The 27,414-nt window shown below is 45.8% G+C and overlaps 1 protein-coding gene across 1 annotated transcript in view; it reads right to left on the bottom strand.

Annotated features, from left to right (window-relative positions):
• The window catches only part of PFDN1 (prefoldin subunit 1), a 34,779-nt gene that overhangs the window by 7,083 nt on the left and 282 nt on the right, over positions 1–27,414 (bottom strand). Inside the window, exons 2-3 of the mRNA XM_063348827.1 lie at positions 27,213–27,379; positions 11,293–11,377 (exon numbers count right to left, since the gene is read on the bottom strand). Coding sequence (XP_063204897.1) covers positions 11,293–11,377; positions 27,213–27,379 — 252 coding nt within the window. The remainder of the gene's footprint in view (positions 1–11,292; positions 11,378–27,212; positions 27,380–27,414) is intronic.

The raw sequence follows: 27,414 nt of genomic DNA, 5'->3' as shown, positions 1-27,414 counted from the left end.
AAGGATCGTCCCTGTGAGGAAAGCAAGCCATGCTGCCCGCACGCTGGGGGCCAGGCAGCAGCAGCAGCATGAGCTGCCCTCGCTCACGAGGCCACCGCTGCCTTTAGGGCGGCTGGAATTGTCCAGACCACCCTTGCCGGAGAACAGGACACCGAGCTGTCATCACACGCGCCGTGGGCAAGCGAAACATTTTGGTCAGCCTGAGATCCCAGAAGATGGTGCGCCCAGGACGCGTGCTCTGTTTAACGGGATTTCACTTGGAACCCATAAACCTGCAATAAAAAGAACCTGCAAAAAAGAACCTGCGATAGTGGGCACCGGCAATGGGGCGGGGTGGGTCAGCAGGCAGCCCCACGCCCCGAGGGGCGCACCCATCACTGCTCCTCACCCAGTGCAACCCTGTGGCGCATGTACACAGTCGGAATTGCCATACTACAGCAACCGCCAAATATTTAGATACACTTCAAGGCTTTCCAAGCAGAGTTATTGCTCTCAGGAAGTTGCCCAGAGTTTGCTCAAGAGCGAGCGAACTGCAATAGGAAGGGAGCCCAGCTGGTCTCTGATGACAGCTGCTGACAGAAGCATGATGATGCCATTTACCTAAGAGGAGAAATGATGATTCAGATCCCTGGGTTTTCCCTCAGCTATTCTTTCCAGAAGGTAACGGGGACCCTCGGTCACTTCAAACCCGTCTGGATTAGACTGAAGAAGAGAAGACACCAAGCACGCAAGGGCACCTGCCAAGTCAGGTGGAGATTTAGAAGCACCTGCTTAAAAAGCTGCTGGTGCAAACCCCCCTTCATCGTGTATAAATCCTACCTACAGCCCAGCCAGCGGGGCTTCCCCCATCCTTACCACGGCACCTTGAAACCCTGAGAAACACACTCTGAAAAAGCTGATTTGGAAAAGCACCTGCTGCTTCCCACCCTTGGTACCAAGGGAGACCACATTCGAGAGAAGGAGGGGCAGCAGAACAAGCATGGAAATGTGCCTGCAGAGCAGCCTTTCCGTCCCCAGGCCCCAGCCTGGCCGGGAGCACGCTGCACGTACCTGTTGTCTCAGCCACAGGACAGCACTGTCAGTAGAGGTGGTGACAGCTGCTCTCCGTGACCGGGAAATGATGGATTATTCCAGTGAACTCTTGCACCCTCGCCTGATGTTAACTACAACAAAAGCAAGCCGACTGGCAACCTTTCAGTAGGTGGCAGCAGAAATGTATTATCAACCTAGAGGATTCCTTTAGGGACACCCCTTCTTAGCAAAATCACCCATTTAGAGAGTTCTTAGAGGCACGCCACTTCAACTCAGATGCTGTACCTTAACCAGACCTGCGACAGCAGAGCCGGGTCAAACACAGAGAGGGACCTGGACAGGCTGGAGAGGAGGGCCCATATGAGCCTCAGGAAGCTCAACAAGGCCAAGTGCAAGGTCCTGCACGTGGGTCGGAGCAAGCCCAAGCACAAATACAGGTTGGGAAGAGAATGGATGGAGAGCAGCCCTGAAGAGAAGGACTTGGGGGTGTTGGTGGATGAGAAGCTCAACATGAGCCGGCAACGCACGCTGGCAGCCCAGAAAACCAACGGCATCCTGGGCTGCATCATAAGAAAAGTGGGCAGCAGGTTGAAGGAGGTGATTCCACCCCTCTGCTCTGCTCTGGCGAGACCCCACCTGGAGTGCTGTGTCCAGCTCTGGGGCCCCCAACATAAGGAGGACATGGACCTGTTGGAGCGGGTCCAAAGAAGGCCACGAAGACGATCCGAGGGCTGGAGCCCCTCTGCTGTGAGGACAGGCTGAGAGAGTTGGGGGGTTTCAGCCTGGAGGACAGAAGGCTCCGGGGAGACCTTAGAGCCCCTTCCAGTCCCTGAAGGGGCTCCAGGAAAGCTGGGGAGGGACGCTGGATCAGGGAGGTGAGCCATGGGACAAGGGGGAATGGTTTTAAACTGAAAGAGGGAGATTTAGATGAGATCTGAGGAAGAAATTCTTTGCTGTGAGGGTGGTGAGTCCCTGGCCCAGGCTGCCCAGAGAAGCTGTGGCTGCCCCATCCCTGGAGGGGTTCAAGGCCAGGTTGGACAGGGCTTGGAGCAACCTGGGCTGGTGGGAGGTGTCCCTGCCCGGGGCAGGGGGGTGGGAACGAGATGGCCTTTATGGTCCTTTCCAACCCAAACCATTCTGCGGTAACTTGTGAAGGGAAAACTCACCCAGATTCTGAAAATCCCCACATTTTGCTTCGGCGGAAATGTCCCTCACCAAACCGTCTCTTGCAAAATATGGTAAGTTCCCTAATTTGGTGCTTTGGTTTCTATGGTCCGGCAGAGCCGGTATGGCTCATCAGAATAACTCCTAGCGATATCACTTTTGCAAAATCATACCACACCTTTCATCTCTTGCAGTCCTGGCCAAACAAGGCCATTTTAAAAAGAAAAATTACTTTTATAAATTTCAAAGACTCGACAAATCAGCAAGGAAAAGATGATGTAAACTCCCAACTAACTGGCATCGCCCCCTAAGTCAGACACCCTTGAGCCCGGCTGCCTCGCAGGCAGAAAGCGGCCACATCCCCGCTAGGAACACATTTACAGACAGAGGAGAGGAGCGACCCGGGCAGCGGGGCCAGCAGGAAGTCGTGACGGCCTCCTCACATACCTGGCGAGCAAGGTGTGGCTTTACAAAGCTGACTCAGGGCTGGGTCAGGTCTCCCACATGCAGGAGCATGCTTTCTAAATAATCGTTTCCTGTTCTCCCCAGGCGAGATGAAGGAGATGGGGGCCGGACGGGAGGTTTATCGGGCACAGATAATCCCCCTCCCCAGAGCTGCTAGGCATAAAGGACAGCGAGGAGTGACTGCATGGGCCCGGTGACTAAGGCAGGGACAGCGGCACTGGTTTTGTGACTAACTATTACTCATGCAAGGAGGAATTTGGAGAGGGACCCGCATCCAGCTCGGCTCGTTGCTTTGGATACTTCTGCAGCCATAAGCACAAAGGAGAGCTTTGACAATGAATCAGACCCTGGTTTAAAATGACAAAGACAGACTTATCGACCAACTTTGTGTTAAAATGATTTCAGCGTAACCATAAAAGCAGCTTAATGCTAATCAGAGGAAACAAGCAACATTTGCAGACCCAGATGACTAAATGTAGGCTCCTGGATGGACAAAACCATTTAGAGACAGCAGCAGAAGTGGGTTTTTTTATTAATGCATTTCACTTTCCCTCGAATTATAAAGGAATGCGAGCATAGTGACAAAGTTTGCTTGAAAAGCTTTTTTCCATTAGATTTTTTTTTTTTTTTTTAAATCAGAGCAAACCCAAAACAGAATCCTAAAACGAGCTCAGGAAAACATTTATTTTGAAAGCATCTCTATAACTAGCTTCTAAAAGATTTAAAAGGAAGTAATCAACACCCACGTTAATTATTCTCCTGCTTTTAAAATCTACAATTATCCACTTAAAAATAAAGGTAGGAACAGTGAAAATAAAAGCGTCATCAAATTCCAGTTCTCCCTTCATGAAGCCTTTGCCCTCTCAGCTAGTTTGCGTGCTTACTTTGCAGTTTGCAGTGCAGGGAAGAATAACAAAGAATTACTAATTAAGCAGTTGCTTGCAAAAATCTGAAAGTTTGAAAACTTGTCGCGGTGCACAATTGTTCCAAATGAAAGATCCAGCCTTGCAAACGCATAACCATCCACATGTGATGTTATAAATACACACCATTCCACCAAAATCAGCATCATCCACGACCACGCTTCACAAAAATGTGGCAAGACGCTACAAGTTTTTATAAGCCATCCCAGGTCTAAACCAGGTCCAAGACCCTTTCAGAAAGCCGGGAATCCCCTCTTAAATGTGATGATTTCTTCTTTCAGTGCCTCTAAGATTACAAAGCCATGTTTTGCAACCAGTGACTTGTGCACTATTTAACACAGGGCAAGCTTCTTACACAATTTCCAAAGCAGAGCATATTCTTATTTCGTCTTTATCTAACAAATCTACCACAGGAATCAGAACCAGTATTTAAAACCATACACCTCCTTCCTTGTGATTACTGAATATATTTGTTCCCTTTTAAAGGTGCTAGCTCCACGCAATCAACTTTCATTTATCTGGGATGAGAGGTGATCCCACTTGGACAAAAGAGAAACAGCATGAAACACACGTTAAGTTAGGCTGTAAGAATACAATCCTTTTGCTATCCTCACTTTTGACAAATGACAATTAGATTGAGAGGCTTTGAACATAAAGAAAAAGTTAAGCCAGTGATTCATCACAGCCTTGAAAGCAAGGAATAACGCCTGTTATTCACGTTACCATCAGCAGAGTCAGTTTAGGGGACAGAAAGAACTACAGCAGCCTTAGCTATGTCCCAGTTCCTCCAGGATTTACCTTAAATTCGTATGGCCCCAGTCCAATGTCAGAGGGCTTCTGCATAAAGACGACTTGCTCTGGGGCTCTTCTCCCCAGGTCTGGGGCCCTCAACATAAGGAGGACATGGACCTGTTGGAGTGGGGCCAGAGGAGGCCACCAAGATGATCTGATGCCTGGAGCCCCTCTGCTGTGAGGACAGGCTGAGAGAGCTGGGGGGGTTCAGCCTGGAGGACAGAAGGCTCCGGGGAGACCTCAGAGCCCCTTCCAGTCCCTAAAGGGGCTCCAGGAAAGCTGGGGAGGGACTCTGGATCAGGGAGGAGAGCCATGGGATGAGGGGGAAGGGTTTTAAACTGAAAGAGGGAGATTTAGATTAGATATTAGGAAGAAATTTTTCACTGTGGGCTGGTGAGCCCCTGGCCCAGGTTGCCCAGAGAAGCTGTGGCTGCCCCATCCCTGGAGGGGTTCAAGGCCAGGTTGGACGGGGCTTGGAGCAACCTGGGCTGGTGGGAGGTGTCCCTGCCCAGGGCAGGGGGTGGCACTGGGTGGGCTTTAAGGTCCCTTCCAACCCAAACCATTCTATGATTCTACGATAAAGAATGGGTTTGTCCTGATAGTGTTAGCTCCATGTCATTACACTCTCAACCTTCTCACCATTTTATTATTTTAAAGCCTATTTCTCTCATTGCTCAGACTATGTTTCATTTCAAAAACCAGGAAGAATAATGCAGATTCTACTCCCTGTAAGACAGCCAGACAGATAGGAAAAAAAAAAAAAAAAAAAAAAAAAAGAGCTTTGGCTATTCCCTTCTTCAAAACAAGCATCTCCATGGAGGGCAGAGTGATGCCGACAGCTCTGCCCATGCAGGCTGCGCTCTGCTCTCCTATGAGAGTGCCTGTGGATGCTCCCCAGCTGACAGCAAGCTTAGGCAGGCAGCCGGACCACCCACATCCTCAAAAAGCAAGCTAAGCCTCCAGCTTCACAGCCTGAAAAGCAGGAGCCAGCCCTCAGTGAAGGCGCAGACTCAGGCCTGGATGACAAGCCGACAGAGTCAAGATGAAAGACGTTTCCCAGGAACGTCACCAAGGCCAAACGTCCATACCCAGAAGGACCTGCCCGGACACCTGCAGCTGCCTCAGACACCCAAAGCCATGCAAGATGAAGGCTATCGCCTGGCCTGATCCTTCACAGGGGGCCTGATGAAGCTCTGCAGCTCACTTCCACACCAGTCTCCATAATTTGTGGAGCTCCCACAGCTTCCTCCTAAAAGGTCCACAAAAGCCCAAATGTTAACACTACATGTTAAGTTCACTTCCGTGCTCCACCTGTCCCCATATCAGGTGTCCAGCCTCCCCCTACAGCAAGCAGAGGGAGATCATCTCTAGGAACCAGCGACCCTCCAGAAGCATTTATTGTCTTTCTCTTGGCTGCAGAGAACATCTGGTCTCCTGACTCATAGATGGCCAAGGAGAATTAATGAAACCCCAAAGTGTGACTCAGGGGCAAGAGGAGAAGGAGGTATCACCACTTTGAATTCCTAAACATCAGATACTGTGAAGTTGTGAGGGGAGAAGGGGAAACAAATAGAAAAAAAAAAACCCCACACCAAAAAAACCACACCAAAACCAAAAAAGCCAACCAACCCCACAACATACCACCTCCTTCCAGGACAAGCAAATTAAGAAAATAAAAATCAATCTCCTCCCCAGAAATGTCCCAAACCTGCAAACGATCTGTGCCAGAGTAGTTCTGCGCATGTTTGCAAATCACGCTTACAGCCGAGCCCCCAGGTTGCACGGATGGTTCTGGCTTGGCTCCTGCTTGAGCAACACCAACAGAAGCACACCAGCCTTCCTTAGGGCAGACCAGGCCACAAAGCCAACAGGTCTGAAACCCGGCCAGGGACTGACCTAGTCTATGCACACGCTTAGAAATAGGGGGCAGCTTCTGTGACAACATGTGTTTGAAATCATGTCCTCAGTACGTGCACGTATGCCAGCAATGGAACGAGAGAACAGCACACTCATCCAAAGTAAAATCCGCTCCAGGCTAAAGCACAGAGGGCTATTCTTGAGGCTTCCCCTCTCCAAAGCAAACAGGAGCATTCCTTATTTTCCCTTGCTTATTTAAAAAGCCCACCACACATTCCTGGGCACTGGCCTATCCTTAGCCAACTGTGGGATGAGAGCTTCTACACTGTAAATCCCAGGAAGAAATTGGTATAACTTGGGAACGGCTTAACAATTGCTACCTTCTGATGGTTGCTTAGTGGTCTGCAAAGTGCGCCACAAATCTCAAGGGTCTTGTTTTCACATCATTAAAGCCACCCTCAGAATTGGCCTCCACAGTGACGGTTTGAGCGTAAAAACCAAAGGGCTGTCCAGAGAGCTGCTGCTGGAGCACATCAGAGGCGCGCGGCCACGCTGAGCAGGTCCATCTGAGCCATACCTGCTCAGAGAACACGAACTCCCAGGCTCCGGCACTTCTCCCCAGCCACACCTCACCAGCTTGAATCTTTGTTCCCACAGGGTACGAAAACACTGTTGTGGCAACCATCAGAGACGCCCTGGTCGACTCATCCAGAAGGGGGGCACCACCAGTATGCCTCAGGGCTGCAGCAAAGCCATTCTAAAGCTCCTAGAGAAAAAAGATTAGAGAAATGGAAGCCACAGCATGAGCAAGTTTGTGTCCAGGCAGCACCAGGGCACCTTTGACGCCTGGTCACCGTAAGGCATTGCAATGCTATCGCTTTTTAACTTTACCAGGAAGGAGCCCTGCAACACCATCCAAGCCTTTAAACGTGAAGCACACTGGTGTTTGAGAGCAGGGCGTTCATTTCTCCACCATGAACAAGACCAAAGACATTTTCTGCGTGGTACAGGGCAATTGGAGGCATTTTCGTGATCGCATGAAGAATTTCTGAATTAGAAATCAAGTACTTAGCTATAGCTTTCCCAATCGTATTTTCTACTCCAGGCAGATAGAGAAGAAAACCACCAACCCATTATCTCTGCAGCAGTAAACTTTCAGTCCCCCATACAAGCGCGAAACAATTGCCTGGGAAACAAGTACACAACAATGTTGTGGTCAGAGTTTAAAACCAAAATCCAATTCAACCAGAAAGCTGCAGGTTGCTTTTGCCCTTTTCATGAAGGAGCTAAATTCAGCGGTGCACAGTAGACAGAGCTACCCAGCAGAGCCTCCCCCTTATTTGTTATTTTTAGCAATTTAGTCTGACAACGCCTGACAACTAAACATGCTGAATATAGCAGGAGAGAAGGGGACTATCAGATACTATCAGAGAAAACACACAGCGATAATCACTTTCTCCACCCCTAACGAAGAATCAATTTTCCATGTCTTTATAACATCATAGAGTTTGTTCTTTTTAAAATGCCACATTCAAAAACAGAATCCATCTAGCCCTACAATGGAAACGGATAACATTTCCTGAAACAAAGCATTGTTCCACCCCTCACATATCATGTTTCCTTAAAAACAAGGGAAGAAAAACATTACTTGGTTTTTCTCCTAATACTGCACAAACATTGCTGAGCTAAAAAGAGTCTGTGCTCATCCCTTTAGAATGCTTTCAAAATAGATTTAACGCATACCCCTCGTACTGTGAAACACAACAAGAATTTGATAGTATCAGGACTGGAAAAATCCAATCGCTGCCGCTGAGCGGGAAGCGTCCCATGCTAGTGAGCGAGTGAGTCTACGCCATCAGCCTCTGCGAGATTCAAGTAGGTTTTTGTAAGCCTCACTGGCACAGCCTTTAAGCAGGCGTGTGTTTTTTGCCAGCAAACCTGGGCAGTCTATTTGGATTCCAAAGGATTATATACAAGTTGTGAAAGTTAAGAATGCTACATATATACATACATATATTCACATTCGTACCTTAGCTTTAACAAGCTTTAACAAGCAGCTTTAACCTAAGGAAAAAGCTGGTAAAGCTACCCTGCTTTTTTCACAGAGCAACCAACAGGCCACACATTTGCCCCCTCGTACACCCGCACCCCTTTGGTGTTTTCAGAACACCTCTCACCAGGTACAGCCACTGCATATTCCAGGCAAACCTTATCTTCACAGCCCTGTACGAAGACACGTCTGGCCCTCCTTGCTGCTTTGCCATGCAATGACAGCAGGGAGGACCAAACCGTCACATCGATTTTGTGATGCTGCCCTGAAAAAGGCAACACACGGCTTCAACAGTGGAGGAACCCAAGAGAGGGGAGTGAGGGAAAGAGAACAATCGCAATCATGCACTGCAGGGGAGACTATCAGAGAAGGGAGAAAAGAAGCTTTCAAACCAGACACAAAACTCTTTTCAAAGTTCACTCTGTCAGGAAACCCAGCTCACGTCTCTGAAGCAGGTTAAAACCCTCGCTTTCACGAACTGCACTCGGAAGCTCTCCTTGCTATGCAGCTGGATGGATTTACAGAAGAGCTCAGCGTGAACCCAGCCCCCCGCGCCGTGCTCCTCTGCCAACAGCACCAAGCTAGCGGCGAGAGCATTTCTCAAATTCAGGCTTGTATCAAAAATACACGTTTCACAACACCTCAGCAATAGCATCGTAACAGCAAGGCATCATTGTCTCAAGCTCACGCTGCACGAGGAACCAGATCAGCCACACCATATGGATACTGGACTATTGCTCTGACCAGCTCAATTCAACAATGCGAAGTGAGAAATGGGATTAAGTAATAAAGTAAGCAATGTAAAATATAAACCTAAGCTTTAAAATCCTTCCAGTTTCAATAACAGATGGAGGGAAGCTTTAATGTATCTTGGTTTAGATATTTATTTTAAAATGATGCAGTGGAAGCACAAGGTCACAAATTTTCACATTCTTTCCTGCTTCTGTCACAATGTGTTTTCAGGAGAGCAAAATCCCCTACTCCTGTGATAAGTGCTCTCTGACTTGGAGTCAGGCTATTTCCCCTGAAGTCTTAGTTTCTAGCAGTTTGTCCTCTTCCACGGGGAATCCAAAGCCCGAGGAAAAACCTTTCCACAAAACTGCCAGCCAGCTGGAAGCAGAGTAGTTAAAAGATGGACTTGAAAACAAACTGTTTTCTGAGTTTGAACAAACTGACAATCTGAGCCCTACTCTCCATGCTTAAAAGGAAAAACCAACCCACGTAGCAACGACCTTTTCACTCCCGGTGGGAGCGAAAGTGACCTTTTGAGACGGTCACTATTGCTGGGATCTTCAATTCAGTGGCCACAACCAGAGACTCAAGCAACAGGGAGCTACGAATCAGAAAAATACACCTGCGAAGCAGCCAGCTCTAAAGCTTTGTGTAAGAACAGTTATAATTTGGGGGCAATTCCACACATTCTGCTGAACTTAGCAATTGGAAAGTTCAGGAGGTAAGATCATTCCCCACCAGCAACAGGAAGAAACCCAGATGCACAGCTGAAGGGCACAGTAGCCAAAAAGCTGACCACAGCCCGATGGAGCTGGCGTAAGGGACCCGATGGGCAGTTTGTAAACAAGGGCTGTCAAGTACACTCCAAACGCTTCCAAATCCAGACATGCCGCTAGGAAGCTCTCCAACCCCAGTCGCAGGGCTGTCTTTGCACAAAGCCACCGGCATCTGGGATGGCTCAGTTGTAGCCCAGATACAATCACTTTTATCACATAACCATGAAAATGGCTGTGCCGTGTCTGCATTAACACCACCTTACGTATACAGCCTATCCGTGGAGTACTTGTTCTCCCTGTGCAGAAGTTCTCATGGACAGAAACAGAAAACCCCTTAATGCCCGGAGTGATTTCTGTGCCAGATAACACAACATATAGTGATGTGCTTGCCCTACAGATCCCCAGGGCAACCTGAGTTTTAAGAAGGAATTAAAAAAAAAAATACAAACTCTACTTCTGCTTTAATGTAAGTAGGAGACAACGGAGACAGAACTGCACGTGTTTGAGTAGGTTTGAACACTGACTTCCTATTCCTGCCCGTCCCTGCTTAGCTGGTATCCACACTCACTGTCCCCAAAACACTGACAGATGAAATGACGAGCTTGACAAAACTCAGTCTTTGTTTTCTCTGGCATTCCACACAAACCAAGGAACAGGGGTTTGTATTAACTATATTTTAGGGCTATTAATAATTAAAAAAAAATACACTAACAGCCTTGGAAAAGTACATTTTGAACATCATCTCTGAAAATGTAAGCTGTACATGTAGCCACCAGAAGATAATCAAGGTTTACTAGATAACTTGTTTGAACGCTGGAACTTGTGCAGGCACTACTTCATGTTTCCTAGATACTCTCCTCTGCCTTGAATACTCCAACCAGATAAACATAAGAACACAGAAGTGCTCTGACCACATCGTCAAAACAAAGTCCCATCTCCCCATAGATCCGGTCTTCAGCAGCAGCCACAAGTAGATGCCTAGGGCAGAGTGTAAGGACAGGGCAGGCATATATGGTACTTCCTCCTCATACTTTCCCAGCCTCCAGACATTTTTAGCTCAGGGACTTCCTGAGCAGGATGCCATTTCTACATATTTGGTAATTCTCAATGGATTTCTCTTCCATGAATTTGTGCAATTGTCCTGAGCCACTGTAAGCTTCTAATATCCACAGCACTGGCAGTTTCACATCACCTATCTGCTGCAAATAACCACACAAACATCCTTTTGCTAGTTTTAAACTTTGCTCCCGCTAATCTCGTTTGAATCCCTCACCGCCAGTTTTCATATCAGGACGCAGAGGGAACAATCAATCCCTAGCTGGGGTTGTAGATCTAGCGAAGAAAGCAAGCGATATGAATTACCTGTAGGTCACTTGTCACGGGCACCTAGTTACAACCCTTCAGAATGAAAAGTACCAGATAAAAACAAGTGATGTAGCAAACAGCATCTTGTTGACCTTCAGTGTTCTACTTTCGTCATCATTACCTGCCAAAAACTTACCTCTAATTCCTTAATTTTCTCTTCGGCTATTCTCTGTTTTTCTAAGAGCTGATTATGAATCACTCCTTTAGACTGAAGAATGAACCTAAAAGTGAAAAAAGAGAGACAGACAGCTGTTGGCTATTTTTTACATCTATGGTACACCTAGCTGCACACCAAGTTAAACTACAGTGATCTCTGCAAAGTGCTCAGCCTCGACGCACGTGTTCTGGACAGAGGCAGAAGAAATTGCTACGATAGCTCACACAAACCACCAGGCTGGCCTCAAAGGCTTGCTCACTAATCCCACCCATGACTTGGGAGGAAGAAAATGGAGGCATCCAGATCTCCCTCTATCATTCAGTATCCTTGCACGATCAGAAAACAGCTCTTGCACACAGCAAGCAAGGGGAGTCTGTCAGCAGATTCCCTTCAAAGGGATCTAACTCAGTTGACGGCATGTAGTCAAGGAAGCGTCTTTCAATGGATAAGAGCCATTCATTACCATTTTAGCACTCACAAGCTAAACAAACCTGCACAATAAAAAAAGCCTTTCTACAGAGAAAGGCTGAGAGAGTTGAGGTTGTCCAGCTTGGAGAGGGCTCCAGGGAGCCCAGACTGTGGCCTTTCAATACATAAAAGGGCCCTGTAAGAAAGACAGGACCTGTAGTGACAGGATACGGGGCAACGGTTTTAAACTGAAAGAGGGCAGGGCTAGATTGGATATAAGGAAGAAATGTTTTATGATGAGAGCAGTGAGCCCCTGGCCCAGGTTGCCCAGAGAAGCTGTGGCTACCCCATCCCTGGAGGGATTCAAGGCCAGGTTGGACGGGGCTTGGAGCAACCTGGGCTGGTGGGAGGTGTGGGCTGGACACCACAACCAGGGGGAGCTGTGTGACAGGGAGGTTGGACTAGATGATCTGCGAAGGTCCCTTCCAACTCAAACCCTTTTGTGATTCAATGATACAGAGCCAGGTGCTTCCACCAGAAACACAGAGCCATGGTACATCTGCCTTTACTTGAGCTTTCACAGCTCCCACTTCTCAAGGCTTGGCTTTAACACAACACTCTCACTCGCCTCTGAATTCCCGGGCTTTCTACATTCAGAGGGTTTTTCTGTGGGGTGGGAAGCGGTCATTTTTAACTGAAATTGCAGCCACTGGTTTCCACTTGTTCTGTTTTTTTTAATGGCCAAAGGGATTTGAAAGATATATCCGTAACATCTCAGTCACAGCAGTCCTGCTCACCAGCATGCAAAAAGCTGTCTGACTGGCTCAGCAGAGTCTCTGAAAGAGCACCAGCATCCAAAGCAGCTCTCCAGCACATGGCACTGGCATTCCACAAAGAGGTAAAGGACAACTAAGTTGAAATGAATTTTAGGAACCCTCCATGGTTGTTTTTCGTCCTTCCAGACACAAATGTACACGCCACAGATTCACCCCTTCCCTACTTAGAAAGTCCCCCAGGGGATTTAGAAGGAGCCTCCACGTGTCATACCAATGAGGTCAAGGTCTCCCTCCAGCACCAACTAGGGTCAATGTCTTCCTGCCAGGTGACAAAAGCTCGTGCTCTAACAGTTAAAATGAGCAGCTTTAGACAGGGCAGAATAAGAATGCATTCCCTGTCTGCTACAGAAAAAAACTGAGATCAGTTGGCAGTGCCATCTCCCATGACAGATGACATTATTAATGTGTTTGCTCAGGGCCTGGTAAACGCAAATGCGGATCTGCCACTTGGCTCGAAACCCAGCATGCACAACAGCCAAAAGGAAAACTACCTGCCGCATGCATTCCTGAAATGCATGGGAGCAGAACTGCGGTTAATTATAAAAGGTTTCCAATTAAAACTCTCTTTGGTGATGCTATTAACTGAGCCTAGCAATCGCTTCCTCCTCCTTCTCCCACTTCTCTCCCTTGTTGCACTTCACTTCGTCTTTTCTACAGTAACTTCCACTGTATCTTTTACTTTGCAGTTTTGTCAAATCTCTCCTTGTTTCTTCCCAGTCTTGTCTCATGTTTATTACTGGTGTCACCTTTGTTGTATATCTGCTCCTGCTCTTTAAAACACAGCTCACTCATACGCTCTTTGTCCCCTCCATCCTCCCCTTTCCATCAGGCGCCCCCACAACCCACTTTCACACAGTGCTGATGTTTTCAGGCCCCAGCACACACCAGCCTGCTGAGATAAAATGCAGGTTTTGCTCAGTCTTGTGAAAATCAAGTCCATGGCCGTCCTCCTAGGAGAGAGAAGTTATTTACATTGCTATTAGATGCAGAGCCAGGATCCAGCCAGAGAGGAGCTACTTCTCAGGACCACCAGCAACCACATCATTCTGACGCTCCTACCTTGAGCCTGCGACACCCGAAGAAACAAACATTAACCTTCATAAATCAGATTTTGGAGTGAAGACTAAAATTTTGCCTTGCTTCTGTAGTAGGTGCTATTAGTGAAAAAATCAAAGCCACATGATGCCCTCAGTCAACAAAGCCATCAGTCCTTTGCCACGTCACAGCTTCCCTGAGCCTGTGCGTGCATGTGAACACTTCCTTAATTATTTCCTTTTTTTGTGGGGCCAGCAGAGAAGAAGAGAATACCTTCTCATTTGCTTGCCCAAATTCTATAGCAAGATCGATCACTTTGGTTTCACTGATGCCCCTATGCTAAGAAACCAAGTTAAACACCAACACAGCTCGATCAATTTTCCCCATGCTGCAGCTGGGAAGGTCCCCGCTGGGCCACAGGCGCTGAGCGATCCCGGCTGGCTGAGAACCGCTACGGGCACTAAAACCTTTGAACAAACAAGTGGCTGACTTCACTTCTATTCTGCAAATGTCAACAGCAGTCATCAGGGAAAATATCCTCCCTCCCACCCTCCTGCAATGCTCTGGCAGACATGCGACAACAAATTAAAATTGGATGGCCAAAGTTAGCACTGACGAGACTTATGCGGGCAGTTGGACACAAATACAATCATCCCAATTTTATTTGCCATAAAATAGTGGGCTGGAACCTGTGTCCGTTCACACGCTGGCTCCGAAGCAGATCAAGTGTCCCTGACTTGGCCAGCAGCATCCTTCAGAACGTCTTCACCGGTACCAGTTTCAAGCCACTTATTTTAATTCCCTGCCGCAAGACCATGGAGCCCTCAGCCTGAAGAACACAGGTGCTGCCACGTAAGCTGTCGAAGGCCAGTCTTCCGAAAGCTGAAGCCATAAAACCACATCCACAGTTAACTATTTAAATCTGTGGCTTCGCTTTCCAATGTAAGGAGGACTCAAAAAACTCATCGGTGTTTCAGCTTCTGGCTTGGGATACACACATGGAGATCTTGGCCAAAGTTTTCACCTAAGGAAATAATGTGGTTTATGGCAGCACCTGGAAAAAGCAGAAGCTTGTTCTGCTCATTAGGTAAGAGGTGCTGCAGGGCACTTGTAATAAACCAGAGTTTAAATTTAATCTGGCTTTCATTCATCCAATTCCCCCAAGTAAAACACCAAGTCGATGATTTTTTTTTTTTCCTCAGCAAGCTGGAGAAATAGGGCAGTGTCATTCTGCTGCCTGTTTTTAGTTAAATGTGATTATTTTATTTATGAATTTTTAGGCTCATGGAAGAGTCACGGGAGGTTCCAAGGACTTAGTTCTTCCCTGAGTGGGTTTGTGAACAAGCCTTTCAAACACGTGAACTTCATTTGCCGCCCGGAGGTATACCACCAGCTGAGAACTGGCCCCACATCAGTCACTGATTCACAGCGCTGAGGAGACACTTTCTGCTCTGTGATGCTGAGCTTGGCAGATGACCTGACTAACACCAAGCCCTTGGCCCAAATCACCACCGAAGAGCTACCTCCACAGGCTGCTCTGCCAGAGCCCACCACAGAGGCTTCAAGCTCTGAGAGTTTGTGCATTGAACTGGGATGGCTTTTAAGTATTGATAGTCCACAGAAGACAAGCAGCAAACCAAATCGTCTTCCAGATAAGTGAGTTCACTTGCGTCCGCCTTCTCCCAGTGAAGCATCACAGCGCACTAATAGACCTGTCAAACACAACACCTACGCTATCGAATGTGAACCATGTGAACCAATGACTCAGAAAAATGTTCCGCATCACAGTGGCAATTACAAAGCTTAGCAACAATCACCTCTTCACACAGGAACGTTTTCACTGTTGTGTCCTGGTTTGAGGTAAAACAAAACCTGTTTTTCTGTTCAGTAATTTTACTTCTTAGCTAGGCCTCTTCTGACTCTCTGAAATTAACAGCATGTTGTGCAGAAAACTGTTCCTTCTCAGCTTGATAAGACCAATGTTTACAGTTAGTGCCAAGGAATGGTGTGCACAGAGGCTCTTGCTTATACTTACTGCTGTAACAACCAAGGTCAGCTAATTTTGTTATTTGCCCAGTTGGAGGGTCGGAAATGGAAAAGCGCAGAGGGGTCCCACCTGCGGGGAGGAGCGGACAGGACAGGTGACCCAAAATTGACCTACAGGGGTATCCCATCCCATCTGCCCCATGCTCAGTGTAAAAGCTGAGGGATCAAAGGGTCAGCCTCCTTCTTCAATGGCAGATGTCCGAGGAGGACCCTGTCCATCTGCCTTTGATCCCGATCTGTGCGTTCCTGACTCCATCTGTGGAATCCAGTTCCCACCCGTCACTGAGCCCAGTCTGGGACTTCCCCAGTGCCTGCCGGTGACATCATTCTGGGAGCTTAATACGGTTTTGTATATATTGTATCTACTTCATTATTTTCCTTTTTATTTTATTATTAATATTTCATTAAAGTAGTTTAGTTTCTTCTAAACTTGTAAATCTCTTTATCTCTCTTCCTCCTCTCCATGTGCGAGAGGTGGGGGGAGAGCATCTGTTGCCAGCTGTTGGCCAATTTGGCCAAAACCATGACATGTCGTTAAATAACATCAGAAATATATCTGGGTCAGAACGGACAAGTTCACCACATCTCAGCTGGCCACCCATTTCATAGAAAATGGCTAGTAAAAACAGAGCAGGATTTGCCCTATTCTGGATAGTTAGCCATTTTTACAACATCCACAAAGGTAAAAACTGAAAACAAAACAAGGAAAATTAGAAAAGAAAGCTACAGAGGAGTGGGGTCCTTGAGGGCAGCAATGTTCAGCCAAGCCCATGTTGCCACCAAGAGCAGCTCTATTACAGAGTGACGTGTTTGCGAATCGGCTGTACCTACGTGCTCTGGTCTCCTGGTGACTGCTGGTCCTCAAGTGTAACACGAGGAACAAAAATAGAGCACAAGGGAACTGAAAGAGAAACCTCACTCTAAGTATTCCCACTTGTTTCTATTTTCCTCCCTCTGCTAGCTCCACATCAGGATTTTTGTTTCCCTAAGGCAGAGAAAGTGGTTTATATACTCTCTCTGAGAATCACTGCTTGTTTCCTTCTGAAGGGATCTTTTACCCCTTCCCAATTATAAATTTCTAGATATGGTGCCCATTTGTTCAGTGTTTATAGAGCAATCCCTTATGCCCTGGTCAAAACGGTCTTCAGGCTCTAGTCAGGCCGGTCAGCAACGCTGTCAGCTTCATCATCTGTCTGCTCCTTTGTGTTACACACACACACCCACAAAGTGATGTCCATACAGCATAAGTAATTCCATAACTCAGTCTGTTTGCACCAAAATGTACTGTTTACTTGACTTTAAGACATAATATTAGATACTGAAAGATTCATCTCTTAATGAATGAGGTTATGGAGATGTTTGTTCAGAACACGACTCTTCATTATGACATATAAGTCATTAAAGTTATTAAAGGTGGAGTACCAGTGATGCTCATAGTTAAGGTTTTCCATTAAGAACCCCTATTTTCAATTACTTACAACTGCCACCAACTTCCACCCTTACGTCTGAAGCTTTCAGGGGCAGGCGGCTGCCCCAGACATGAGCACTCCCTCCTCTTCCTGCTCTGGCCAGGGAACACGGTTCAGGTGTTTCTCCTGCAGTTTGCCGGTGCAAGAAGCTGTTCATGTTGAAGTATTAAAACCAGGAGAGAAGGAGCCACACAGCAGGCCACGGGGCTCCCTCCTGCCAGTCTGCAACGCAACTCTTCCCACCAGGGTCTGCGTAGACCACTGCCAGAATCTGCTCAGGGTGCCAGGGGAAGCCTTAGCTTTTCCTCTGCCCAATACCGATATCTCTCTGCCCAATGCCAGGGACAGACAATTTCACAGGTAGGGACGCTCCAGTGCTATTTTGCCACAATAGCGATGAATGACAGATGTAAAAGCCCTTTCAGCCCAGCTTCCCGTTCACACAAAAGGTCATTATAACTTCAGCTTTACGGTTCCCATTGCATTTGGGGAACTCTCTACAAAAACTTAAGATTCTGAAAAGAAAACTAACAACTTTGTACAAAGCCATAACATTATTTTAACGTTTACTGTATTTCTAAAAAAAACCTAACACACTGTGCTATATCACAGCACAGTCATTCACATGGAGTACCCTGCTCCTCGAAACCAAGCGTTTTCATTAGACTACTCCATGAGAAAAGTTGGGCTAAGCCCAGTCATGCCCTTATCTATTTAAAGGCGCTTTTTAATTCTGAACTTGCACTGCTGCTCAGGCTTTGAGCATTCTCAGGAGGAGATTACTGCATTTTAAGTACTGTTCAAAGCCAATGGAAGAGAGGCTTCCAACAAGCTGATCCCGAGCAATCTAGTTCGACTGAAAAGGAGCCGGCTGTGCACAGCTGCAAGCACCCAGTAGTCCCCTTCTGCACTCCTAGGGTCTGCGTACGCTTTTGTCAATGATTTGCTATGCAGTTCATAACAGGCACTGCTTATACCCCAGCAAATTCCAACTTTAGTCATTCCAGATGAATAACCTAGTTCCAAACAAGACAAGGAAGCAATATTTAAAAGAAAAAACCAACAAAAAAAAAGAAACAAAACAAAAAACCAAACAGCAAAATCATGACTAATTATAGTTTGTGCTGCCACCCTTCAAGTCTAAGGGTTTCACATTTTTCAGTCTGATTTTGAATTTCCCATTCAACAGATCATATGCCTTAACTAGAGCTTGTCCAGAAACAGACGGAGTTGGATCAGATGAGCTGAAGCTTTTCCTATGTTTGCTTTTATTTCAGTGGCCAGTAGTCTCATTGGGTCACTCTCAATACAGCTAAACCTATCTACTCCCCCTTCCCCCCCCCCCCAAAGCAGCACATACTTTAAAGCAAAACAAATCCTGCAGCTTATATTGGGAGGATTATATATTAATACATTCCAGGAGCAGCCGTTTATAGTTCACGTGTCATTTTACTACAGCACTCCGAGGTGGATACGCACCAGGAGCTGTTTGGGAAGGAGACATGGGTTGAAGCATGCCGGCAGCATCTCTGGTGGGCAGCAGAACGTGCGCAAACTTAGCCTGACAGCACTGGAGCACACACAGAGACCGGGATTAGCGGCACTGGAAGCCGTCCAAACTGAGCCTTATGTAGGCCACAACAAGGGTAACTTTTACTCAGATGAACATTTGTAAGCCATAAACCTATTTACTTTAAGGAGCTAAAGGAAGAGAACAAAAAGTGCCACACTGTTTGCTTCCTGAAACCTCCCCAGGGACTGGCCCAACACGTCCGTCCTGCCCCGCTGAGGGGCAGTGGGGTTTGTTCTGCACTTCGGGCCGTGTTTACATTGAGTTTTCACTTTTTTTTTTTTCTTGATCTGTCAATAGCTACAGCATATTACGTTACCTTAAGCCAAGATAGTAACACAGCTTGCAAACAGCAGTTTCTGCATTGCCAGACACTTAACTAGATGGTAGATTTATACCATTGTTCATGCTTGGTTCTTTAAAAAAAGAAAGCAGGAATATACCTCTAAGTGTGTATTAAATATAGCACAACCCAAAATAATAAAATAGCGCCGTGGTCTGCTTTTAAAGAACATCATCAATTCTTTTTGAGGACTCAATCGACATAAACAGAATTTGAAAAAAAAAAAAAAAGAAAGCAAGAAAACACCTCCTCTCTATCACACGGGAATGAATAACATTTGAGATTCAAAACATGTGGGGAAAACAGTGCAAACATGATTGCAGTGCACGGAGGCAAAATCTCCACGAGTAGTTTTTCCTCACTATAGCCCTGGTTTAGTGCTTTTATCTTTTAATTTTGCTTTAATTTAATTTTTAGTATGTAGCAACGATGACCTCTAGCTTTTTTAAGCAAAGGAAAACTCAAATGACTACAGGATGCCTTCTAGCAGATGCACTTCAAATAGATTTATTTTTTTTGCAGTCTAGGTTGTACCATATTTGAAAGTTGCAAGCAGCAGAAAACAGAAACCATTTTTCCGACAATGGGAAGTCACGATCCATTTCTAAAGTCTCCTGTATTTTTAAGAATCCCCCACAAATTCCTAAGGGAGAACATTTAAAAAAAAGGAAAAAAAAAAAACTAAAACCAAACCCAAAGCCAACCAAACCAACCCCACAACATCAAATAAACACACATGTAGGAAAACACAAACAAGCAAATGTTGGTGTGAACACCCCGGTCAACCAATCCTAAAGAAATTTATGTTTTAAAAAAAGGTTTTTTTCTATTGGTAAACCTTCTGTTTCTTCAGAATCTTCATCAGAAAGCTGAACTTTGCAGTAGCAAATGAAGTGACCTGGAGCTACTGCTGTACTGTGACAGGCAAACTTAACTGTACCCTTCTCAGCAGCAGCCCTTCACTAAGAATCTACAGAGGAAAACTAGCAAAATCAGGATACATCACTTTTGAAAAGCAAATCCATCCACAGTTGCAACAAAAAAAAAAAATAAATGCTTTTTGCCTTGCCCAGGAAGAAACCTTTGAAATGCTAAGTGAGGAGAAAGACCCAACTATTGGCTTGTGGCTTCTGCACGTGGCAAATCCTGCTACCACAAAGCATCAAAGAAAGCAAGAGAGCAAACATCACAGAAGTGGATGTAAAGATAACCCAGTCGAAAGAATTCAAGCATAACACTAATACACAGATATTTCTGGATGCTAGAGTTAAATTAGCTAGCACTAAAACAATCACACTGTTGTTTCCTGATCAGTAAGAACAAACTATTTCGAATCAGCATTTGTGGACCAAAAAGGCTACATGTTGTTTTGGAAAATCGTTTCTTCTCAGAAAGACTGATTATTTTATTTATTTAATTTTTTTAAACTGGCCACAACATTCTCTTAATTCAGCAAATAGTTTTGGAGAAAACAAATATAAAAATTCAAGACAGCAGTTGGAGCATTCCTGAGTTCAGCACTTTGTTTCTTGCGTCTCTGTATTAAACTTCTGTAAAACGGCAATCTCATCCCACATATTGGCTTCCTCACACTTCAGTGTTTTAATGTAGGGGACATGAATTAAATCCTCCTTCGTTCAGGCTTTGAACAGGCAGATAGGTCAGAGGATGCTAAACCTAGACTTCTTGTTTGTATTAAGGCTGTTCCACAGAAAATTTATATATTACGTGGAACAGCTTTAATACAAAGCTGTTGACATACGTTGCCATACACATATTGGACCAGAGACTGACTCTGGGCATCTCTACCCGACAACTGTGGGCCGAGTGTCGGGTACCTTGATGCACCCTGCCCGCTGGCTAGGCATCCATTGACACCACACCTGGAAAGGCATCCCCAAGCGAGACAGGAATACGACAGGGACTCTCCCAGTACTACTACTGTCCAGTGATTTGGCCATTCTGCTCTTTGGCCTGCGCTAAACCAGAGAAACAGCCCTATATTCTGAAAGAAGTGCTCTAGCGCTCAGCATTTCCCCAGGGACTCTAATACTCGATTCCGATATTTACTTTAGGAAGCAGGGGAAAAGACATAAAGTACAGGACTTTAAATCCACTAAATATTAAAATAAATGGAAGTTCCTTGCTGTCTCAGAATATCAGAGTGACATTTTAAGTGGTTGGAGAACTTCAGAGATAAGACAGTCATGTTCCATAATTTTTCGGCAGTCATTTGGCACAGCAAGCCACAAAAGCAGAAGTGCTAGCTCCCCAAAATATTTAATGCTTGTCTAGCATGTATCCAAGGAGAACTCTGTACCACTCAAGCAACACATATGTTGCACTTGCAAGAAACCCCTCCTCTTTCTGGAGGTAGGGACAAAACGAAGGTGCCTCACTACAGCCCTCGCTCCCCAGAACAGTCTGACCTCCAAACTGCTGCCCTGCAAGCGCAAGACTTCTTGAAGGCTCTGGCATTTATATGGCAGCACATTGCCTCTGGATCACAGCACATCAAACCGTCTCTTCTAGCAAAGTCTGCACGAGTAGTTTGTCTCTGTTCTGACCCTCATCTCAGTTTAGGTTTCGTCTCCTTCACGTTTCCTCAGGTAGCTCCCCGCACTGTGTTCTCTAGATAACAGGCAGGAAAAAAAAGTTAGGGATAAATGAAAGGCAAATGAACAGATTTGTTTGAATGTCATACTCCAAGACCCAACAGAAAAATGCTCCTAAAGAGTTAAATGTCTCCAGGCAAGGGAGCCAAGCATCAATACGCATGCACTATAACCAACAGGTTTTTTTTCAAGTAGGGCTAAGTAAAACACCTTTTTTTTTTAAAAAAAAAAAAAAAAGCTTTTTTTATTGTAAGACCCTTTTTTCTGCTGCTTATACATTTGACAAACACTGACTTATCAAATGCATCCATTCTACACCAGTTCTCTGTCTAAAGCCAATTTTTTAAAATAAAGGCAGCTGTTTCGTAAAACTGGGCAGATACACATCTTGCATGCAAGCCATGGAAATCTCTTCTTCTCTGAAGTTTCAGTATTGCGTGGAGAAATTATGTAGAGCAGCAGGGCAGGAGATCTATAACTGGACCAAGATATCCAGGAGATTACAAATGAGCAGCCCGGGGCAGCAGGAATAAGATCAAGAACTAAGTCGGGGAAGGGCAGGGCAGAACGTTTTTGAGAAATCGGAAGATGTCAAGTTGGAATAAACTCCCTTCCTGATCTGGAACGGAAACCAGGAGTACAGACACCCAATATCCCACTGTTGTCAGCAGTTAACCACGAAGCCCACTGACCAGCTATGCTCCTCTCGCACTCCTGATCAGCCAGGAAGTGGACGATAACCAACTGCTGCCCCTTACTTCACTGCTCAAGTTAAAGGCATCTGTACAGGCTACTACTGCACTACCCCTGCAGGCATCGGTTTGATTTTTGCTTCCTGTGACCAGCTCTCTGAAAAGATCTACCAAACTTTTCAGAGGCCCACTCACAAATAACACTGTGAGTGTCATTTAGAATAGAATGTTCTATTCTTCAGGCTGCAACAAAAGTGAGTAGTTCAAAACAGAGAAAAACCTGAAATAAAAACCAACTGGGTGATGGAAAACCTTAGGGCTTATGAACACATTGCACCACGTAGCTTTTGATTCCTCACACACCACGGCTTGTTCAACTTACAGCATAAACACTAGTCAAGTAGCAAGCAGCTGGACACAAATTTTGTTTTCTTCACAGTTCAGTGCCTGGTTGTACTTACTAGACACACCAGACTTACTGTGGAAAATAAAATCTTCCCTTTTTCAATAACTAGATAGAGGAGCTTCAAGTTTACAAACTACATATTGACCAGAGGCTGACAGCAACACGCTTGTCCCTGGGATTCGTTTAAGTATTGCAGCACCTGTCGGCTTCCCAGCAGCTGGGCTCCAGCGCTGAACTCTGCACAAAGCCTTACCCAAGGAGATGGGCGAGAGAGAAGCCACTCGGGTTTCACAGACCAGCCTATAGTTAGTAACTGAACCATAAAGATTAAGCCTTGCGTGTCCTTCAGTTCTTCGTGAGTTTTTTGAAATGCGAGCGGGAAGCCCAGTACAGCTACCATATTCTGCAGTGATCTGCGCTGGTAGAATCAAACACCAATCTCATACACGCACAAAAAGTAAAAATGCAGCTACTGCAGCTGTATCGAGTGATGTGCAGTAGGGATTGCTGTCTTCAGGGGTTGGGGAAAGAGCTTACAATGATCCACGATGTCCCGTTTTCAAACAAAATCAAGAATCACAGTAAAAGCAGAAATGCGTTTAAATCCCAGGAACAATCAAGAACATTTAATCCTCTCTCAGGTTTCACTTGCGTACAGTTCAGCCACCAAAAAGCTGATCCGCTTTTAAAAAAAAAAAAAACAGTCAAAATCATATTATTACAGCTGTCCCCATAAAATACTATACTCACACAAAGTCATTTTACACAAACAGCTGTAATAATACACTATACTTGCAGGGAACCTTGAACATAAAGTTGTGCTGTGGTACTTGCTTGACTTTTATTTTCTTATATTTTATTTTTGTAAGCATTCTCCCATTTCTTGTAGAAGTAAACTGATGATAAAGCAATATCAAACCAAAACCAACTATCTATTTTGGCACGGCAAGAAAAACTGCAGTGCCCTCCTCACTGTGCCTAGCACAAGTGCCAGACATTTTTCTTCTGTAAATAAGGGTCTTGTCCAGGTTATGGGTTCAAAGAATGTAAAGGGAAAGGTCTGAAATATTCAGACAGAATTCTGAAGCTTAAACTTTCAGCATAGTTCTCAAAGCAATATGATGATATCAGTTCACAAATAGCTGAAGCAGAAGTCCAGCATAGTGGTAGTTGTCTCAGGCTATGTAACAGGCCTTTCCAAAGAGTATGAAGTAACAGAATTGAAATGTATTTGGCAAGATGCCACCACTCAGATGATATCCCAACCTCACGGATATGTACAGTACACAGCAATTCATCATCTCATACTATGTAGCACTGACATTTCTTATGTCAAACCAAAAATAGCTATAGCAAAAGTAAATCGAGCCCCACATGTGGAGGCCAGTAAGGCCCCTGCATGTTATACACACTACAATATTTAAAAAACAAAACAAACAAAAAAAAAACAACCAAAGAGACCAAGTTGAGGAATGACAAATGGACTTTCACATTTGCCAGCAGTGCAGGGCAAGCCTCTCGGAAAGGAAGAAGGCTCAAGATAGGGGTTCAGAGAATAAAAACCACACAACTGCTTTCCAAGTAATGCAGAAGCGAGTACTGAACTAGGCAGACTTCCTCCCAGGACGCAGCACATCACCACAGTTCCTCAAGCCTTCAAATTCCACGAAGACCTGGAGCATCTTATCCTACAGAACTGTACGTACTAGCCCCATGCGCATGCCCCAAACCACCAAAGCTGGAGAAAAAAACCCAGAAACGCTATGAGAAGACAGATTTTAAGTAGCAGCTTAAATGGGTTAAAGAAAAAAAAAAAAAAAAGAAGAAGAAAAAATGAAGTTGAGCACAGGAACAGAAGCACAGAACTTACTTAAAGAATTTAGCTATTCAGGCAAGCTGTCAGAAGAGCACTGATAATCAGAGTTAACACTGATGCAGACTTCCACCCTTTCTGGATAACTGAAACCCACTAGAGCTCTAACATTGGCATGCTAGACTATGCAAAAGAAACTGAGACATCATAAATATCCCTTTGGTGGCTCAACTCCAATAAAGCCAATAAACTAAAAAAAATCTTCAATTCCACTTCACAGAACATGGCTTATATGTCCGTAAGAGCTATAAGGACCATCTCCTTTGGCCTCCAGTGGAACACAAGATGCCAGACTGCCCTTGGATTTTAACTCCTGCCCAAGGGCTGCTTTAGCCTGCTTTGCTTTAAGCCCAGATTTCAGCCATAAATTCTCTACTAGGAGTTGGACTGGCCTCCAGGAAGAGCCACATGTCCCTGGTGCACGTTCTCCACACTAGGGAATGACACAGATCATACCAGAGCCAACTGGCAAGGCAGCCTTCAGCCCCACACCCAGAACAGGCAGAGTTCACAGAAATACCACATCAAGCTAAGGCAGGAGAAAAAAGAGGGGAGAAAAGGAAAAAAGGAAAAAGAAAAAAAAAAAAGAAAAAAAAAGAGTGAATGAGTAGTACTCAGAAGAAGAGCACTCTCTTAATCTATATTTGCATAGCAACTAGTACAACACAGTCCACGAAGAGTTCATCTTTTAAATCCTATCATAATGCAAATATTTTTCTGTTGGCGCCTCTACCATCCCTGAGGAGCCAGAGCTGCCTGCCATGCCTAAGCTACCCTGTCTGCTCACAGCAAGGTAAGCAAAAGACTCCCCAGAAGATTGTCACTCCTGCAGCTGCTGCACGCAGGGGAAGTGTAAATAGTTTAGGTCACAAAGCAGGTAAGCACCTCTTACTAAGTGGGAGGCAGAAACAGAAAGCAGGACAATGCATTTCAGCCAGCACCGAAACACCATCTGCTACCCCTGTCTGATTCCCAAGCAGGATTACTTCACGATAAAGGCCGATACTCTCATATTTTTAAGGTATCTTGAGGGAATTCTCCATATAGGAGAAGTGTTCTGTACTTTTGGATCTTAAAAAAAGCTTTAAAAAAATTGTTGACTCCATAATTATCTTCTACTCTTCGTCTGTCAGCTCTGTGACAAAAGCAAACAGAAAAAACCCTTATGAGTTGTCTCATGACTACTCCAGACAGGAGCATTTGCTATGCCTACAGCCTGCCCAGGACAAATCAGTCGTCTCTTCCAAGGGACCAAAATCCATCTCCTTTTAAGTTACCAGTCACTAGCATCCCCCCACAAACCTAACATTTAATTCACCTATGTGGAAAAGTTTATTTACGGGGAGCCAAGAAAGGATCTCTGCCATGCTGAACACCTCCGTTAGCCTGAGTACAACTTATCTGAAAACTTGCAGCAAAGGACAAACTACACACCATTCCCGCCTTCCCAGTCCTGCCATCTCCCCACAACTCAATCTGGGGATTTTGTGATCTGATGGATTAGGGCACCTGTAGTCTGAGTTGGCTCACCGCCCGGCCCTGTGACCATCCACTCTGATACAAAGTAGGTGGGGTAAACACCGGGTGGGGAAGAGCTTGATACAATCACCCCTTTTGGCAGCAGCCGGAGCAGTTTCAGTGTTTCGCAAAACCACATCCCGAACTGAACAGAATTATCACTGTTACCCAACTCAAGGGAGACAAATCATAGCACCCTCCAATCAGAAACGCAGAAAACTACTGTGATATTTATCATGTAAACACACTTTGTATGGTCTTCTACCAAAGGCTGCTGAAGTCAAACAGAACTATGTTGCAGAAGTTAATCAAAACACGTTATGTCTGTTTTGAGGTGTTTGTTTTGACAGCCATCCAACCATGGAAGCACATCTTTATGAGTGCACTGGGACTACCCATATGAGCTTTATGCTCACTTCCAAGGGTTTAAAAAATTCAGGCAACACCTGTCATGATACTGCAAAGAGCATTTCTGTCGAACGTTTGTGCAAGCAAAGCCCCGAGCATGCGAACTGTGCACACTGGCTTTTCAAGGAGTCTGAAGTAAACTACATCAGAAATGACTGAAGTTGGACAGATTTGCGAGAGCCTTCTGACAAATGCTGTTTGTCATTAGAATGCAGCTCTGCTAGCCTGGATTACAAACTTCCCAGAGGTGCCAGACGAGATCATCACGGCCAGGAGCAGAGCCGGCAAGCAAAACCACACAAAGCCAGTAACATTTATAACAGTCCTTCCTCAAGGCAGCCGGTAGCTAACCCCAAAAGATAAAACCCAGTACATCTTGCTGCACTCCCGGGAAGATAGCTGGAACTAAAAATTGAAATGGCAATGAAAAAAAATGAAACAAATGAACCCGCTGAGAGAAAGCTGGCATGTTCTTTGCAAAGGGAAGAGCCCCCTGCCCAGAGCAGCGGACTAGAGGCCCCTTGCACACGGAGGCTGGTGGGGCTCTCCCTGCGCACGGGGCCGCAATCGCAGCCCCCCGCGGCTAGAGAAGCCAGGCACGGCCCTGCAGAGCGCCAGGCGGCCCCCCCGGCACAGCGGGGCGGCCCCCGCCATCCTCTGCGGAGCGGGCAGATACTCACATCCTCCCCACGCCCTCGTACATGCGGGTCTCGTCCACCAACATCATGACCTCCGTGTCGGTGAGGTGGGCGTGCTTCTTCGTCTTGCTCAGCTGCTCGATCTGGATGTCGGCCAGCTTCACCTTTTGCTGTGTGTCTATCACCTTGGCCTGCAGCTCGGTGAAGGCCTGGGAGGAAGAGCAGCGGCGATGAGGTGCGGCCC

Source organism: Chroicocephalus ridibundus, chromosome 11 (genome assembly GCF_963924245.1).
Source record: "Chroicocephalus ridibundus chromosome 11, bChrRid1.1, whole genome shotgun sequence".
Classification (NCBI taxonomy): domain Eukaryota; kingdom Metazoa; phylum Chordata; class Aves; order Charadriiformes; family Laridae; genus Chroicocephalus; species Chroicocephalus ridibundus.
The sequence above is the reverse complement of the archived record's forward strand: the minus strand, read 5'-3'. Positions and strand labels throughout refer to the sequence as shown.